This window comes from Thalia democratica, chromosome 9, assembly GCF_965202585.1.
Source record: "Thalia democratica chromosome 9, ktThaDemo2.hap1.1, whole genome shotgun sequence".
Taxonomy (NCBI): Eukaryota; Metazoa; Chordata; class Thaliacea; order Salpida; family Salpidae; genus Thalia; species Thalia democratica.
Genome location: NC_139173.1, coordinates 23,378,406 through 23,396,106, shown reverse-complemented (window position 1 = coordinate 23,396,106; position 17,701 = coordinate 23,378,406). Strand labels below are relative to the sequence as shown.

The following is a 17,701-nucleotide window of genomic DNA, read 5'->3' as shown; positions in this document are numbered from 1 at the left end:
CATACTTCTTAAAAATGCTGAAGGCTCATAAAAGTTTCTGTGCACTTTTTCAAAATATTAGTCTAGTGTAGTACCAATCTGCAGTCAAGTTTGCAACAATTATAAAGAATTTAGTTTTTCCAAACAGTTTCTTTAAGAAATATTGAGAAGAATTATTTTATTCTGATAAAAGTTAGAAAAAATTAATACGGTTTAAAGTTTCCAAAATCAGATAAATCTAAAGTGTTTAAATATGTAAAAAAATATTGTTTGTAAAATATCTAACTTATTAAAAGTAAAAGTTTTCATAGTTTTAAGTAAGTTAATAAAACTGTATACAATTATAAACAGCAGTATTAAAACGTGTTTGAAAACAAAATGAGCAAAAAGCATCTCATTCAGTTTGTAACTGGAAATAAAAACAAGCTGAAAGAAGTTGCTCGTAGTTTAGAGAAAAATGAAAATTTAGAACTGGTCAACATTCCTCTGGACTGTTAGTTTTTAATTTATAAAATTGTTATAAAGTTATAATTTAAAGTTATCAATGTCAGTTGAAATACTTAATTTTAAAATGTTTAAACTGACACTAAATTTTTCCTTTCCTACACATGTTTTTTAAAACATAAGTGATCTCTAATTTATTTATAAACCATAAATTTAAGTGCAAACACCTAGAATGTGTTAATGTTCTTCAGAAAACTCAATAATGTAGAAAATTTCTCTTTAGTTATTTATTTATAATAAATTTTTGTTAAATCTATTTTTCTCCGAAGGCGTTTATAGATGAAGCATGTTTTGATAAGTATTTAAAACGTTTTGTTGATGTTCTAAATATGTAATTACATCGTTAATTATATTGTTTTTAAAAAGTTATTAGTGTAAGTTTTTAGTTTTAGTATTAGTCTTAAGTTAAAGTTACAAACTTATTTATAATACTAGTATAAATAACTATATAACTATTTTTTTCTTTTTTTGGTATATTTTAAAAATAATTTTACGTCGTTTAAAATTTAGCTTTCTAACTTAAACTTTAAAAAGTATACGTACTTATAATAATTAAACAATAAAAACCAATAACCAAGTATGCTTTAAAAATTTTTATATTTAAATGGTTGAGTTAGTATGATATTGATATTATTTAAATAATATTAATCTGTTATACTAAGCATCGGTTTTCTTTCATATCAATTAAATACATAAAGCTTAATAGTAAATAATGGTTTTCGACTATGTAACACTCATAAGTACAAGGCATTTTTGAGGCAAAATAGTTGATAGTATTTAAAACAAATAGCATTTTAAAATCATGAATTCCAGTTCGACAACGTAACAACTAAAACAAACGTTCTCAGTGCCCGAATATCAAGGCGAGGCCGAGGAGGTGTCGAGGCAGAAATGCGAGGAAGCCTCGTCGAAGTTGAAAGGAGCGGTTCTGGTGGAAGACACTTGCCTCTGCTTCAACGCGCTCGGCGGGCTGCCGGGACCTTACATGTAAATAACAGGTTTTTTATTAACAGTATCTTAAAATATTTGTGTATGCAGTAAAATATTACGAATAAATGTTTTAACCGCCGGAGATGGTCATAAAGTGTTTGTTTAGCTTACATGTGAATAGCAGGCTTTTCATTAATAGTATGTAACTTGAAAAGTTTTATCTGTTTTGAAAATTAATTCCTGAATGCTACTCGTTTTTTTAAGTAGATTAAAAAAAAAAGTTTTAAGTGATAAAATGTTCATAAAGTTCTTGTCAAACGGCCTCCATTACATTTAAACAGCAAGTGTTAAAAATTTTAAAATTGTTATTATTTTTTTATTTGTATCAATTAAATAATACACTACTTAAAAAGTACGTGCATGTTTTAAGTGAGTTAACCTTACATATAAATAAATTTTAATCTACTAGAGTGTTAAAGTAAAGTGTTAAAGTATTTTTAAAGAAGTAATACTTGCAGAAAATAGAAAAAATCACATAGTATTTTGTCATCTGCTGAGACTTCTAATCAAAAACAAGATCCTAAATAAATATACAGCTCGGTCTAAAAAGAAATATTTTTTATTCCCTTACTTTATTTTTAGTTTTTCATTTATTGTTGAATGCTATATGGAAAATTAGTGAAATATTCGAAATGGTGCTTAAGTTTTAAGTATGATTTACGACTGATTAAAGATGTTATGTTTAAAATAAAATGATATACTAACAAATCAAAAACTAATATAGTTTTCAAAATAATTTTCATTTTACCAGCATGATGCTAAGGTTAACATAAATTTAAATTCTTCAACAAGTTTACATGACTTAAGTTAGCTTATGTTGTAAACAGCTGGTTTTTCATGTTAATTCTTAAAAATAGTCATTGAAAGTATTGGGCTTGATAGTTTAAAAAGTGTTGTTATTAGGTGTAATTTACTTAAAATTACTTTTGATTAAATTAATAATGTTAAGCACTTTAATTTTGATTATTACTTTGAAAAACTAAAAGTTGCTGTTTTTTAAACTTTTGGTTCTGTTTGAAACGAAACAGTTCCAAAAATAGTATTTTTATACCATCTTCATTTAGTTATGATATATTTAATTATTGAATATTTAAAATAGATGATATGTTTTTTTTTTATTACAATTTCAAGCGTTTTCAAATTTTTTTTTAGATATTTTTATATGAAATGTTGATATAAGTTAAAAATGAAACATAAATGTTTAATAATGCATTCATGTATATTTTGTGAACAATTTTTATTGAAGTTAATCTCAAAGATAAGTATCTAATGGAGATACTTGGTTTAGTTTAAATAAAAAAAACTGAATAAAAGTTTAGTTTTGTAAAAATTAGTAGTAGGTATATGAACAAAGTTTTATTTTTTTGTTAGACTAATAAATTCAATAATCTTTTCAGTATAGCTTTGCTCTTTAGCGGAACTTAAAGCCAATTTCGTGTTTTAAATAAAGTTATAGTTTAATGCTTGTATTATATTAGCTTTTCAAAAAACAATTTATAGTCAGTTTATTTAATTAAAGCTAAGTAGTTAACTTGATAATGTTAAATTTTACTTAAAGTTGTACAAAGCTTTTAATTTAGACACTAAGTTCAACAAGAAAATTTCATTTTAGACCAAAGTATTCAAGACAGTTTTAATTATAAAACTAGCTAATCTAATTAAATCTTATTTTCTTTATTTAGTTTTTTAAATTGTTAAAGTTATGTGGTTTTTGAAAACGGGATACTAATTACAGTATTTTAAATTGACAAGTGTGTTTATAGAAATAGGTATACAACCTGATTATTACTGTTACAAGTAAAATTCTTCAAAAGGTTTAATAAACAAAAGGGCTGCATTCATTTTTGCAATTTAGTTACATAAAACGATTTTTTTTTAGCTTTTAAATTAACAAAACAGTTTACATATGCGTTTTTTCAAGTCTTTTAAAGTGTATTGAGTAACCATTCTACAATCAATTTTCTACTACACTTTTCCACTACCTTTTTAGTGCACTACTTTACAATGTATTCATCAAGTATAAAATAAACTATCAGCATTTTGTCAAACTATAATTAAGATCATATTTCCCCACAGTAAATGGTTTTTGAAGAAGCTGGGACCTGCAGGCCTGCACAACATGCTCGCCGGATGGGAAGACAAATCCGCATACGCCCTCTGCACCTTCGCCTATCATTCAGGCGACCCCGACGATGAAGTTGTGCTCTTCGAAGGAAAGTGCCCGGTATGTTGAATTCTTATTTGTTTAAATTTTTTGATGTTTTTTTGAAGCAAATTGCATGACCAAGCGGTATAAAGTTATTTTTGTTAATTAACACAAATATGTTAGTATTTAGATTTTCGATTGTTAAATTAAAAAATATATATTTCAGGGCTCCATAGTGAGTCCCAGAGGTCCTACCAATTTCGGATGGGATCCTTGCTTTCAACCCGAAGGTTTTGATAAAACGTTAGTTTGTTTTAAAACAAAAAAAAAATTAATGAATTGTAACGTAATATTATTTAGTCTTTATCAAAGTTAATGTATTTAAATTAAAACAAGCTTTTAAGTCATGAAAACTGAAAGTTCATTTTAAAAATTTAAAGTATCCAGTAAGAATTGTAAAAAAAAAATTTATAACTTTTGTCAGATTCGCCGAAATGGGAGCTGAGGAAAAAGATTCAATTTCACACAGGGGTCGGGCGTTGACGGCTCTTCAGAAATATTTTGACAAAAAGGAGTAACCAGTTCCCAAGATGAACAAGAGATTATACTTAGAGAATAAATATTGTAGAAAATGTGTTTTTATTGATCGCACAAGTGTACAAAAATAATCAAATATTCAAAATAAACGTTGTTGATCATATACAATTTTGTTTAAATTTGAGTATGAGTATGTAATTTATTTTAAACTTGTTTTTAACTCATTACTTGTTTTAAATATCTCAAACTCTTACCATTAACTTTTAGTTATACCCGTGTTATTCTGACTTGTTCTACATTCCACTATTGATTGCTAAAAATTACTGACATTAGAAATAAAATAAATTTCACGAAAAAATCTTCTCAATATATTTTAATTGTATTCGTTACTACAAGCTATAATTAAACTTATAAAAAACTAATAAAACTTCAGAAATTTTACAAAAGTTTTAATTTTTCAAGAAAATATTTGTGATGTAAAAAATAATCCTTGATATAAACATGACCCTAGCTTAAAGTGGTTAAATGTCAATTCAAATTCTTAAGGGACAATATCTTGAATTTTATCAGAAGGTTACATTTACAAGATAAAATGTTTCTACGTTCAGACAATAAACAACTTTTTGGTTAGATATACCTTATAACTCATTTCTCACACCGCAAATTAGTTGAAAGAAATCAAAAAAGACTTCTTAGAACAGGGTTCGGCAGCCATTTGGAGGTGACAACCAAATTTCGCAACTATAGTTTTTGCAGGCCGTAGTTCGGTTTCATTCTTTATTTCCATAACATAGTCAAGATATTTATTGTAAGGTAATTTTTTTTTGTAACTTTAAGCTAAGACCTTTTCGCATTTTCTGTCAAGCCTCTAAACATCTAGTGTATGTTTCAATAATTTTTTTTCGTAAGCTTAACTTGCATGCTCGCGGGCTCAACAGCTCAAAATGTCTAATTAAAAATGCAGTATTGTTATCTGAGACTTATTTTTCCTCTTCACTTAAGACCTCCAAATATACTTCTTGTAAATTTGCATGTTGTACCTTTCTAAGATGCATCCCATTTGAAATTAAAGCATGCTCGCGGGTCGAACTTTACTCCTTAATGGACTAAATATGGCTCACAGGCCGTAGTTTTGCAACCCATAGTTTAGAAGTACAATTAAATGGAAGACTCGTTTAATACGTATTTTTTCAATCAAAAACCAAAACAAGATACTTGTATTAATTGTTATAAAATAGGACGATTTTATTTATTTTTCACAAGTCTTTAGCAACCTAAACATACGTTGTTGGTCTGATAGTTCTGCTTTGCGGATTGTACGTTGCTTACCGCTTGCTTATATATCTTTATATAAATTCCTAACTATTTGAAAAAAATCATACAGATGAAGCAGTTATCTATTGAAGTGCAACAAATTTACTTACTTTATGGCTTTAATGTAAATGTCAGTAGTCCGACTAAATTAAGAAGAGACTTCTTTAAAACTGGAGGCTTGATAAAGTCTTAATTTGTTTAACATAAACACAATTTAAAAAATTTAGAGTTCATAAAAATATCTAAGAATGCTAATACACTATACATTAACTTAAAACTGTTAAAATAAGTATAAACTAAATACATTTAAGTTTTACATTTGCTGAAAAGATAAGAAAGAAATATATCTTAATTAGGGATTCAGTTTAACACTGAGGTCTAGCTTTATTAGCTCTCTAAAAAATACTTTGACATAATGGGGAGACCAGGTCCTTAAGTGGATAAAGTTTTTGATACTGTTTAAAGTTTTTTTTATTCTGAATATGTGTTTGTTGTTCATTTAATAAGTGAAGGGTAAATAAGAACATTCATAACAAACGTTGCTAAACATCTGTTTCAATATAGAGTATGTAATAGTGTTTTTTTTTGGACCCCTAAGCCATTGCTCGTTTTAAGCAATTTAAAATTTTACCCCTTATTTTGAAAGTATGTTTATGTTGTTTTGGCACATAAAAATTACTCTGTTATTATAGTTACACTAAAATAATAGAGCACTTATACTTAGATATAAAAGGATCTTTGAACGAACACATTTACAAGCTTAAAAGTTTACTAATTCTTACAGCTTAATACAGAGGTCGGCAGACTTATACAAGTGATGGAAAAAAAATACTAGAAGTTTTTGCGGGTCACGTTTTTGTATAAAAGTCTTCGTGGCCCATTTTATAATAAATAATCTTTAGAGTTTGATTTTTAGTAAAATTATCAAAAAATAAGTCGTAATTTTTACTCAGAGTTAAAACAAAAGCAGGTTCAAAAACATTTGCTAGTAATACAGTATAGGTTTAATTTTATAATTGTTTATAATTTTTTAAGTTTTAGTTTAGTAAAGTAAAGACTTGCGTTTTAAGACTTTATAAACTAATATCATATTCTTAAAACAAAAACGTTTTTACCAACATTAAGAGGTACAAGTTGTTTTATAACATTTGGTTTTATAATTTTTCACAAGCAATGAACAGTATAGTATAAAGACAAAATTGGTACACTGATTATTAAGAAAACGTTTTTTTTACAAAACAAAAAAATGATATGAAGACTTAATTACATTTGTAAATACGAAAAACAATAATGATAACTTTTTTCGAACAATTTTTATAATATACACAACATGAACACATACTTACTCCAAAAAAATTCACTACCCATAAAAACTTGTTTGTAAAGTTTTTGTTTTACAATTAAAATAAATTTAACAATAGTTTGACTTTTTTGCAAACTGTTCGTACATAGTTTGGGAAAAATTTATATAAATCAGAGTAAATGATATTTTAACAGTTAAAAAAAAGTAGTGCAAAGTCAGCGCAACAAGCTAGCAAAAGCATATTTTAGAATTTCTTAAGGAAAGTTTAAAAAGCAACAGCTTATCTGATAAAAAGATATCAAATTGTAAACTCAAAAAAATTGTAAAAGTTTTAAATAAAATTGTTTTTTACACGTTTGTCACCATATAATAATAACTTAAGCGATTTGTAAATATAAAAGTTTTAGTGATTTGTTTTAGTACTTTTTCAAAAGTAAATATTAAGTTTCATCACAAATTTTAAGCTAAAATTTGCTGCACACCTATTTTTTTTAATAACTCTATTCATTTAAGTCAATAATCAAAAAATAATACCAACAACAGTTGCTAATATTCTTCAAAAGTTAATTTTTATAGCACGGATAATAACTTGAGAAATTGATTATCTTTACAGATTTGAGGACTTAAAAATGTCATTAAAAAATATATTATCTAAGAAAGCTAACTTTTGCTTTTAGATTTCTTTCGAAAAAATAGCTCATAAACAAGCTTTAAACATTTGTTTAACAATACAAAACAGTACAAAAAGCTTTGCACTACATATTTACTAATAAATAACAAGAACGATAAGACAAAATCTAAAAAAAATAATATTCTTAGTTTGTTATCAATAATAAAAAACAAATAATTTTTTTATAGCATATTTTATTGAGCTTAAAACGAACGTAGAAAAACTTTTGAACAGCAAGTCCAAATTTCAAAACACAAATTCGGCAATCAGCCAAACACTTTCCGACCGGAAAGGGCATTTTTCTTGAAACGGAACGGTTTCGTTCCCGCGCTTTTTAATTGTACTTTTTGGCGATGTTCATGCAGATGATGTCTCTGATGCTGTAGTCGCGGGAAAGTCCCTCCCAGTGGAGGGAAATGGTGTCCTTGAGGGCGATGGCGACGAACAGGCTGACCGACTCGGCGGTGACCGCGGGAAATTTCAGCCACTTCAATAGGACGAAGTGCTTCCACAGGCCGCTGGTGTTGGTAGGCGAGCTGGTCACGTGGCCGAAAAGCTCCCTGTTATTATTTTTATGTTTATAAAAAACAGTAATAGCTTGTACTGGAGCTTAAGATTATCAGATATTTATTTTTTTTTGTTCAGAAGATCTTTATAGTTCTTGATAGTTCAGATTTATATTTAATTGTGGTCATTGTGTGTCAACGTTGTCAATTTAAGAAAATTAGATAAATCAAAAAAAATTTGAACATATTCTAATTTGTTATTCCATTATTTAAAACACTTTAGTATAAAATGATATATAAAACTGGTTTACTATTAAAAAACATTACGACAAAAAAAAAGAAATTTTTACAGCTTAAGCTGTTCAAGCTAACATTCAAAGATTATAAAGTATTTAAAAATAGACGAAGTTCAATTATCTTTGATTTTTACTATACTAAAGGACAGCCTTAAGTCTTAAAATAGAACAGAAAGTATAGCTTTTCGACCAATAAAAATAATCTTCATGTTTTAAAAAAAAGTAAATGTTAAGTACAAAATATAGAATTAAATTTATGGAGTAAAATAATTCTCTTGGAAGAAAGAATAAGTAAATTCAAAAATAAAGTAAACAACTAACAATACTTTAATGTCGGTGTTGGTGCAGTAGGTGAACACGAAGTTGACCGCGGGAAAGACCATCATGTAAAACAAGAAGGTTGCAGTCAGGTGGTAGAACATCAACCTCAGATTGTCGCGAGAGAACGATGGGTAGTAGCTCCTCGCCTCGTCATTGCCCTTCTTCGCCGTTTTACAGTTGCTAGAGACAAATTTTTTGATTAGAACTCCATTTATAATAGTTAAACATATAGTCTTGTAATCAAATTCAAATAGTTATATACAGTATCTTTTTAACTGTGATCTATACCCTTATAGCTAAGCTTGAGTAAAAAAAATGTTAAAACCAAGAACCTAACTTTAAAACAAATAAAAACAGCCCTTTTAAAGTTAGTTGTATAAATTTAAAAACCCATTTTTACTCACATGTTGTACGAGCAACTCATTTCGTCCAAGTCGAACTCGCTCAGGTCGATCGACGGGCACTTTGACAGCTTGTCACGGGTGTAACCGCTAGGTTGCGGCATTACTTCCTCCCCAACAAATGTGCTGTCGCTGCCGTCCGAAACAGTGTCGAGTTCCAGGCTGGGCTGCTGTTGGATCGGCTTGTTTTTGCTGCTTCTAGTCTTTCTCATGATGAAAGTAGATGAATGCTTTGAAATTCACTAAAGTTTACTAAAGATACTTTTGGTTTTAAGATGAATTATAAAAAAATGAGTTTGTTATTCTAGCTAAACTTTTTGAGCATTATGACGTAGCTCGTTGCCTAGAAACTTGCAAATTATTTTAAAGTTAATTTTAGCTGTTAATCAAAACTTATTCAAAACAGTTTCAGTTGTGCTAAATATTTAGAGCAACAGCGAAATATTACTTACTCTTACAATGAGACAGTTACTGCAACCATTACTGACGGTTGTTGTCTTTGCATTCAGCTACATAACCACTCACGTAGGGTTAGAGTGCATGCAATTTTTATTCTACAGGGCGTTTAAGCAAAGTTTCAAGCGCGTTTACGCGACCTGGCTTATCGAGTTCGTGTGGTGGACGGGGCTTCCGATACTGGACTTTTTGGACAGGTCCATCGTTGCGATCGTGTGGGTGCCACAAATATTATTGAGCTTGATGGTCAAGGACTTTTTCATGGCCTCAACTTCGCGAGCCATGAGCCGAATGAGAGCTCTCAGAAACGAGTAAGTTTAAACCTTTATTTGACTATATACTTAAAGTTTTTTAAACTGAATTCTTAATAAAAATTAAACTATTTATAAGAATCACTTTTGAAGTTTATATTTTAAAATGAATTTAATCGAATAAAACTAAATCATTGTTAAGAGCATGTTTCAAACTGGAATTTATAGTTGTTTTATCTAAAAAGTATGGTAACCATATTTTGTTATAAAGATTAGTTAAATATCAACTAGCTTTTTACTTACATTTCTAACTACTTCAATATAAGTGTTATTGCTATTATTAAGTAGTTTAAAAAACTTTATATTAGTAATTCGAATAATAAATTTACTAATTTTGAACTTAAATATTTTTTACCACTTTCAAAATACTACACTACTATGCAATCCATTTCATTTCGACTAATATAATCAAAATTTTAAGTGATCTAATGATAGTAAAGTCTTTTAAAATCTGTATTGTACAAAAAACTTTCTATAAATTTTCTTTGTTTTTAGTATAAATGATTTAGTTTATATTAAAGTTTTAGAAACGTTTTCTGAAGAATTAAGTTGGTTATACTTAATTCATATAATACAACTGGAAATAAAATGTATTATATAAAATTAATGCTATGAAAATACTCCCCTAACAAATCTGTTAAAAATATTGTCATAGTATGAACAAATTCTACATATGAATAGGTTAATCAAAAAATATAAATACTATTACCATACCACAAAACTAACCCTTAAATAATAAAAAGCTCTATCATTAATCTTAACATAAACATTGAATCTAATCAAAACTGTAACTTTAAAAACTTTAACTTTTCAGTTATGTTTGACTTAGATAACAAAAAGCATTGGTGTATAGTTAAGTTAGTTCTACCGCTTAATAATAAGATTTCAAAAGAAGAAATGCTTTTTTGTAAGTTATACCTCTTTAAATATGAAATTTTAAAGTAATTTTTATAAGTAAGACTTCTAAGTTTAACATATTGATGTTCTTCCTCTACAAATATAATTTAAAAGTTCTTCTAAGAAGCTAGCAAAAATTGAAAAAAAATTTAATAGCATTTCTCACGTAAACGGTCGTTTTAACATAAAAAGTTTATTAAATTCACGTAAAGGTATACAATGTGTAAAGTAAGGATATTGCTGTATGTTTAGTATTAATCTTTATCAACTTTTCTCACAGGGTCAACCGCATTCGAGCAAGGGTGTCAGAGCAGAAAAAAAGTGACGCGAGTTTTCGGTACCAGAGAGAAAAGAAACAGAGTTCTGTGAGAAAACCCAGAAACTTCAACGTGTACAGCGACGACGAAGAAGCAGAAGTGCCTCAGTACAAACCGACACGAAAACCTTCATACAAATACATCGACTCTTTTTACTTTTTCCGCCTGATATTCGTCCTCGTCTGGAAACTTTTGATCTTTGTAGCAAACAGCGTAAAGCTGTCGTTCAAACACGATTACGAGCAGATGAACAGAGCCGTGAATTTCCATCCAAATCCTAGATGCGGTGTTGCCAAGGAACAAAGTGACTTTTCGGATAATTCAGACAAATCAGAAGAATCAGAAAGCAGCTGCGAACCAAAACAAGACTCACCCCACAAAAACAACTACAAACCAGACTTTGACGGGTATTCTTCTTGCGACGAAGAAACAGAAGACGAGAGTTTCGACTGGGAGACCGGATCCAACTTCTCGGAGATGTCCACTGCCGACTGCCGGTACACCTTCAAAAAGTGCCTGGAGCACGACTGCCCGCACCGCGACCCCGGTTACATCAGCAACGTGAAAGGGCGAAAGTGCGCGTACCTGGAAAAGTACGGCAGGAGAACTTCGGTATACGATCAGCCGCTTAAGGCGCTGCACAAAGACGAAGATTACGATGCTTTTGAGCGAATCAGAAGCGTTCAGGGGAAAATAAACAAGAAGCCTTTCTCTTGGTGCAACTACAGTCTGAATGAAACCAATCGTTTTCACAGTGACGATTTGTACAAAAAACCAGACAAGTATGCATTTAAACATCCACACAAGAGTGTGTTCAACTCTTACGCACCAGATATTTTCGATAAAAACAAGGAAGGATTAGATCCAGTTTCGTCTTGGATAGATAACTCTTCGAAAGCGCAGAGAAGACAATGGCTGGCCGAAAACAGTGAAAGGTTTGTTTCGAGGCGGGGAAACTTTTTCACCAGTCAGCCAACACTTAGGCAGCAAATTCCCGCCAAATTTAGTTGGTCTCACGGAGATTTCAAAAGATTTTAGCTGTTTGAACAAATCTCTTTCAAGAGAAAACATGACTTTGTTGTGATTGAAAAATTGTTGAAGTTGATCAGCTTTCAACAAATTTGAAAATATTTTGAAAAACATTGGTTTTATAGTACAAAAAGTGCAAAAAGTAGTGAACAAAAAAAAAAAACAATGCGCGTATTTTGCACTTTAGATTGTTTAAAGATTTCATTTTGAATTTACTTTAAATATTACAAAAGCAGTTTTAATTTAAGCAAACAAATTTTATTAAAAATAGAAACAACAAACAAATTTTTAACCGTTATTTCATTTTTATCAAAATAATAAATTATAAGCTACAGTGATACAAGCTTGTTTGTTTTTTTATTATTAGCTTTAATTATTTTTAAGAGTAACAGTTAAATCGTAACAATTTAACAAATTTTAATTAAAGTTTGTTGAACATGCTTAACATTAATTATTATATTTGTTAAAAAATAAGCAACACCAAAACGTAAGTAAATATTAATGTGTATCGTTAGGAAAATTTTAAGTTTAATTACAAAGTTTATTAAGTGACAGTGATAATATTTATCTGTTTTTCAAAGGAAATAAAATTTTAAAAACTAAAATTTAGTAATATACGTTTTAAAATAAACAAATGAGCGCTTTCTAAAAAAAATTCACCAATTCTGATATTCAGGCCCAATCTTTTGTCTTCTGTTTCTAACCCCCATATCAAGTTGAAATTTGATAATTGCTCTCCCATTTTTAGAGGCTAGTCTACTGCCGTAAGTTTTTGAAGTTAGCAAAGGAACTTTTGCACACTTCTTTAAACTTTCATGATCAGTTTTCTCTTTTTTCTCCTTAAGATTTCCTTTTTGGTCGTAATCAGCCATAAATGCCCAGTTTTTCTTCCTGTTTTAATTGATTTAAGTTAGATTTGAACTGATAAATTAAAATAAAATAGATACTTATATTTGAAATATATTTCATACTTTAAAAATTATAGTTTAAATGCTAAAAAATATCTATTACTGCCGTGATATTAAACGAACTATTAGGAAAATTATTTTAAACTTAACAAACTCGTAATAACTTAAAAATCTTTAGAAAAGATTCATATACTGTTTTGTTTTAAAAATTCAAAAGTATTGCTTAATTTTTTAAGATGAATTATTGACATTTGGTTACAAAATCCTTTACAAGCTTTATAAATAACTTTTCTAATTTTTTATTTCTGTAAACAGTTTTATTTTTGAAAGTTTTTCACATTAAAATTTCTTATTGAGCCAAAGTTACAATAAGATTACTAGAATTAACAAATCAAATATTCAAAGCAATACTTTAAATACCATCTTTATAAACTGCTAATACTAATTTTTTCAAATGTTGTAATTATTTAAATTACTAATAAATTGTGAAATTTCAATGCAAAATTTTGTGTAGATAATTCTGGAAAAATTCAAGTTTTATTTTTGGCTAAAACTTAATTAATCCAAGCTAGAATTTCCAGCCGTATACATATGTACGGCTGGAAATTAATATCGTTCATTTTATCTAACGTTTTTAGTTTTGGTTGGTTAAATGGCAGTGATATGAGGTACTTGTTAAATGATGATAAGAACAGTTTGTTAAGTTTCTAACGGTGAACATCTAAACTACGTTTTTTGAAGTCAGTTCAATATTTTATTGAGGAGTAAAAAGTAATAATTTCTTTAATATTTGCTGTTCTTTAGGGTAAGAAAACTCACATATTTACTGAACGTGATATTCCAGAAGCTAAGTTTTCTTTTTACTTGTAACTTATCTTTTTCAATTTGCACATTAAGTTTGTTTAGTAACGGTTTGAATTAAGCTGGAAAATTTTGCTTGCTTTACCGAGCTATATCATAAAATTTAAAAATTATTTACAAAATAAGTTACTTCGTTACAGAGCTTTTTTGAATTATATATATTGATTTTTTGTATCATTGTGTGATTATAACTAATCCATTAAAAAAATACATTACGCTTTATGAGCTCAACAGGTAATATAGAAGTTTAAAATTTAAAAAAGTTAAGTTTGTTAAAATATTGCTATTTTTTGTTAAAAATATATAACAGAATACATTTCATTTTCTTTAAATTTATTTAAGTACTTTCGTAGTAAGACTCATCAGAAATAGTTTCTTACTGAATTGGAATGAATACAAATTGAAATAAAATCATACTGAAGTTTAAAGTTTTAAGATATAAAATGACGTAATAATAAAATATTAAAAATTAAATAAGTGCTAATGCTTAAGTAGTTTAATTAGCCTTGAGTGAATAAAATTAATTTTTAGCATAACTCATTTGATTGTCTTTATCTATACATTAATGTTATATCAAAATTGTTAAAGTACAGCTACATACTAAAGGATTATATAAAGTGACTCAGCATACTTTCTTTTAATGTTATGGTTATTAGAAAAAACTTCTGTTAGATTTCTTTTCCTAGAATCGATGTTAATTAAAAATTAAAAAGAAAAAGAATAAGAATAACTACAGATTAATAAAATTTTTAAATTTACCTTTAAGCTAAACTTTGAAGTAATTCTTTTTTTTTAAATACTTAAAAATTTATCAATGTTTATTATTTAAAGGTATGATTTAAAATCACTTAAAAGTATATGGAATGAACTTTTATTTATCAGCTAACCATTATCAACTACTTTTATAATTGTTTATTTTTTATAATTATTTTTGAGTAAATAAACAGTTAAAAGTTTCATCAGAAAGTAGTCAATTAATAAAATTAAGCAAAGTTAATTAGAGATAGATTAACAATTTATAATTATAAACTAATTAGTAATTTAACTCACATGAGCATACATACAAAAAAAAAGTAAAATAAATTAAGCGAAAAACAACATTTGTAACAACTTAAACAAATTAGATTTATAAATGTACTGTAGCTTGCAAAAAATTAGGTCTAAATGTTTTTATAAATAAAGATTCTAAAACAATTGAATGTTAACCAATACGTACTTTACTTAAAATAAAAAAATTACAACCATTACAATTCTTTGCACAATCATAATTCTTTAATAAGTGTTCAGCGATCGCCGATGACCAAAAGATGGTTTATTCAAACCCGTGTCCATCAAACTTTTAGATTTGATCTGATAGGTCATTGGCGACCGCTGAACACTTATTAAACAATTATGAAAGTGCAAAGAATTATAATGGTAGTTATTTTTTTAATTTTAAGTAAAGTACGTAATAGTTGTCGTCTAAGCGTTTTATTTATAAAATCATTTAAACCTAATTTATGCAAGCAACAGTACGTTTATACATCTCATTTTTTCAAGTTGTTATAAATGTTGTTTGTCCCTTAATTTATTTTAATTATTGTTTGCTTTACTTTTTTTTTGTAGGTATTTTTATCTTAGTTAAATTACTAAATAATTTTTCATTATGTAATTATAAAGTGTTAATCTATCTCTAATTGATTTCGCTTGATTTTATTAATTGAGCATTTTCTGATGAAACCTATGATAGTTTACTTACTAAACAATTTATTTATAAAATTAGTTGCAAACAAAAATAGTTGATAAGGGTCAGCTGAAATATATTGTGCTTAATTGCTCAATAAAATTTTTTTGAATGAATCTTGTCTCAAGTTTTTATACAATATCTGTGGTACTAATAATTCATATAGAATATTTTTTCAAACTGTTGCTACTATTTTATTATTTTCAACGAGGTTATCACAAAAACTTAAGTTTTCTGTAGTTTCATTAAAAAAAACAAGCATATTTGAAAATTCCAAACCACTTTTTAGTAGCGCAAAGCTCGTTGTTGATTCTTTTGGTGAGCACTTTTTCGAAACTGACGGCGTCGAACTGCTGGCCGCCTATGGAGTAATCGAGCCTCCCTCCTACCTGCCGTGTTGTTTTTGTAGGTGCAAACAGTTGTACCTTTCTCGCTGGAAGTCTGTACCCTGCTGAGGTGGTGCGCTGCTCCATCAATGCGCGGCTTAAATGTAGCTGTAGTTTGTCTAAACCAAGCTTAAAATTTTACTGCTTGAAAATTTTGTTATCTAATAAATTAATTTTCAGTTATTCACTAAAAAAATCACTTAAGGATTAATTTTTTAATACTTAACTTATCGCAACAAAACAGTTTTAAGGCTAAAAACATTAGTCAATACTTTAAATGTGCGTAAGTAAACTAAAACATTTTATACCGTGCAAATTTTATATGTAAATTTTTGAAAAATTAATTACAAGCGGAAAAAAACAATAGGAATACCGTACTTTTGTATTTTTAAAATCTTATTTTCGTTACGGTTTGCTAAGCAGCCTTAAATTTTGAATAATTAAAATTAAACAAAAGTTATACTTAAAAAAATAAAAATATATTGGAATGAAAACTTTTAACACTTTTCACATAACACTAACAGAACTGCGAGCTACAACACTTTACAACAAAACAGACCTTTGTTGGCAAAAACAACACAAACTTCAAGTATGAAAAGAAAAAGTATTTTGCGTAACTGCATTGAAAAGGAAGCAAAAAAAGCTGAAGGACTTGAAAAAGTGGCGTACTCGAAAAGTGCTTATTGTAACGTTTCAAGTTTGGTTTTAAGCGTTTTAAATATTTGCCTATTAGTGAGAACATATTGTCTGTCTAGTTGTTTTGACTCAATTACAACTAAGCTTTGGTTTTAAACTTATTGGTAAACAGGACAATTATTTATTCAGTTTTTACAAAACTTAATCTTTGTATATAGTTTTAATAATGATAATCTTAAAATTTTAAACCTTTGCTGCTATCATAAGTTATTTATTCATTTAAAAATATTAAACACCTATAAAAAACCTTCAAATTATCATAAGTTAAAATAGTGTATAACTTTTTTTTGTACCAATACTGTTATATTGAACTTACTTAGATTTTAGTTAAAACAATTCATTAAATAATACTTAAAAATATCTAGTTTTAAAATTTTTTACTTGGTATGTTTAAAAAGGTGAAACTTTTTAACATACAACAGATTTGTAGGAATAAACAATTTCTTTAAAAAAAGCAAACATTGTTTATAAAACTTCAATATTTTTAATGTTATCAAATAATTTTCGTCTTTTAAAACTAAAGTTCTTTCTGAATTGATTACTTGATAATAAAACTTTATTTCAATCATTTATAGTTGTTACCTCTGTAAAACTACTACGTTTTATTCTTCATCTGCAGGATACTTGCGAATTGAGACCACAGTTGCATGCAATGTAACTCTAGATAAATATATGAATTTTGAAAAAAAAGTCGTTGGTTTATATTTAAACTAAAAAAATTTATTTTCTTATATAGCAAATAAAAGGATAACTACAGTTGTTGAAAACGCGTTTACAGAATTTTAAACTGAAAGCAATAACTTTTATGCATTGCATCTTCTTATGTGATCTATTCTTTATGTAAAAAAATCAAACTAAAATAAAATTTATTGACCTTAATAATATTTAAACTATTAAGCATTTATGTTCAATTGTGAGTGTATATTTTTATTACATGAAAAATAGGTTTATTTAACAATAGTTTAATATATCTTTACTCCTGTCGTATATATTCGCCTTTTTTGCATGCTAACTTACGCGGCTATTAATACGTTTATTGTTTTACGTTTGAGTTTAAACCTCAGTTGTATATTAGTTTGTTTCTTTCATTTATTACTAATATCTAAAAATAAAATTGGGTTTTCAAATAAAGACAAGCTTAGAAACTTTG

General features: G+C 27.7%; 3 protein-coding genes across 3 annotated transcripts; 1 reads left to right on the top strand and 2 right to left on the bottom strand.

Moving 5' to 3' along the window:
• Positions 1-329: 329 nt before the first annotated feature.
• LOC145844298 (inosine triphosphate pyrophosphatase-like) lies at positions 330-4,305 on the top strand. Its single transcript, XM_082951688.1, has 5 exons — positions 330-472; positions 1,332-1,470; positions 3,550-3,697; positions 3,846-3,922; positions 4,104-4,305. Exons 1-5 carry the CDS (start codon positions 358-360, stop codon positions 4,195-4,197), a joined length of 573 nt encoding a protein of 190 aa, XP_082807814.1. The 5' UTR covers positions 330-357; the 3' UTR covers positions 4,198-4,305.
• A 3,339-nt stretch (positions 4,306-7,644) lies between these two features.
• Positions 7,645-9,755, bottom strand: LOC145844414 (uncharacterized). The gene is made up of 4 exons (XM_082951813.1): positions 9,420-9,755; positions 8,971-9,197; positions 8,567-8,746; positions 7,645-8,003 (listed from the first exon to the last, which is right to left on the bottom strand). The coding sequence occupies exons 2-4, from the start codon at positions 9,177-9,179 to the stop codon at positions 7,778-7,780; spliced, it is 615 nt and encodes a 204-aa protein (XP_082807939.1). The 5' UTR covers positions 9,180-9,197; positions 9,420-9,755; the 3' UTR covers positions 7,645-7,777.
• Positions 9,756-10,307: 552 nt separating this feature from the next.
• Positions 10,308-16,012, bottom strand: LOC145844017 (ciliary microtubule inner protein 5-like). The gene is made up of 2 exons (XM_082951328.1): positions 15,749-16,012; positions 10,308-12,868 (listed from the first exon to the last, which is right to left on the bottom strand). The coding sequence occupies exons 1-2, from the start codon at positions 15,940-15,942 to the stop codon at positions 12,634-12,636; spliced, it is 429 nt and encodes a 142-aa protein (XP_082807454.1). The 5' UTR covers positions 15,943-16,012; the 3' UTR covers positions 10,308-12,633.
• Positions 16,013-17,701: the final 1,689 nt, after the last annotated feature.

What these genes read in the sequence shown, in the direction of transcription:
- LOC145844298 (XM_082951688.1), top strand. Translation starts at nt 358, where the DNA reads ATGAGCAAAAAGCATCTCATTCAGTTTGTAACTGGAAATAAAAACAAG. An exon ending in GGGCTGCCGGGACCTTACAT is followed by an intron (nt 1,471 to 3,549) that starts GTAAATAACAGG and finishes ATTTCCCCACAG; the next exon opens with TAAATGGTTTTTGAAGAAGC. An exon ending in TCTTCGAAGGAAAGTGCCCG is followed by an intron (nt 3,698 to 3,845) that starts GTATGTTGAATT and finishes TATATATTTCAG; the next exon opens with GGCTCCATAGTGAGTCCCAG.
- LOC145844414 (XM_082951813.1), bottom strand. Translation starts at nt 9,179, where the DNA reads ATGAGAAAGACTAGAAGCAGCAAAAACAAGCCGATCCAACAGCAGCCC. An exon ending in ATGAGTTGCTCGTACAACAT is followed by an intron (nt 8,747 to 8,970) that starts GTGAGTAAAAAT and finishes ATTTGTCTCTAG; the next exon opens with CAACTGTAAAACGGCGAAGA. An exon ending in AACACCGACATTAAAGTATT is followed by an intron (nt 8,004 to 8,566) that starts GTTAGTTGTTTA and finishes AAATAATAACAG; the next exon opens with GGAGCTTTTCGGCCACGTGA.
- LOC145844017 (XM_082951328.1), bottom strand. Translation starts at nt 15,942, where the DNA reads ATGGAGCAGCGCACCACCTCAGCAGGGTACAGACTTCCAGCGAGAAAG. An exon ending in CTTTGCGCTACTAAAAAGTG is followed by an intron (nt 12,869 to 15,748) that starts GTTTGGAATTTT and finishes CAATTAAAACAG; the next exon opens with GAAGAAAAACTGGGCATTTA.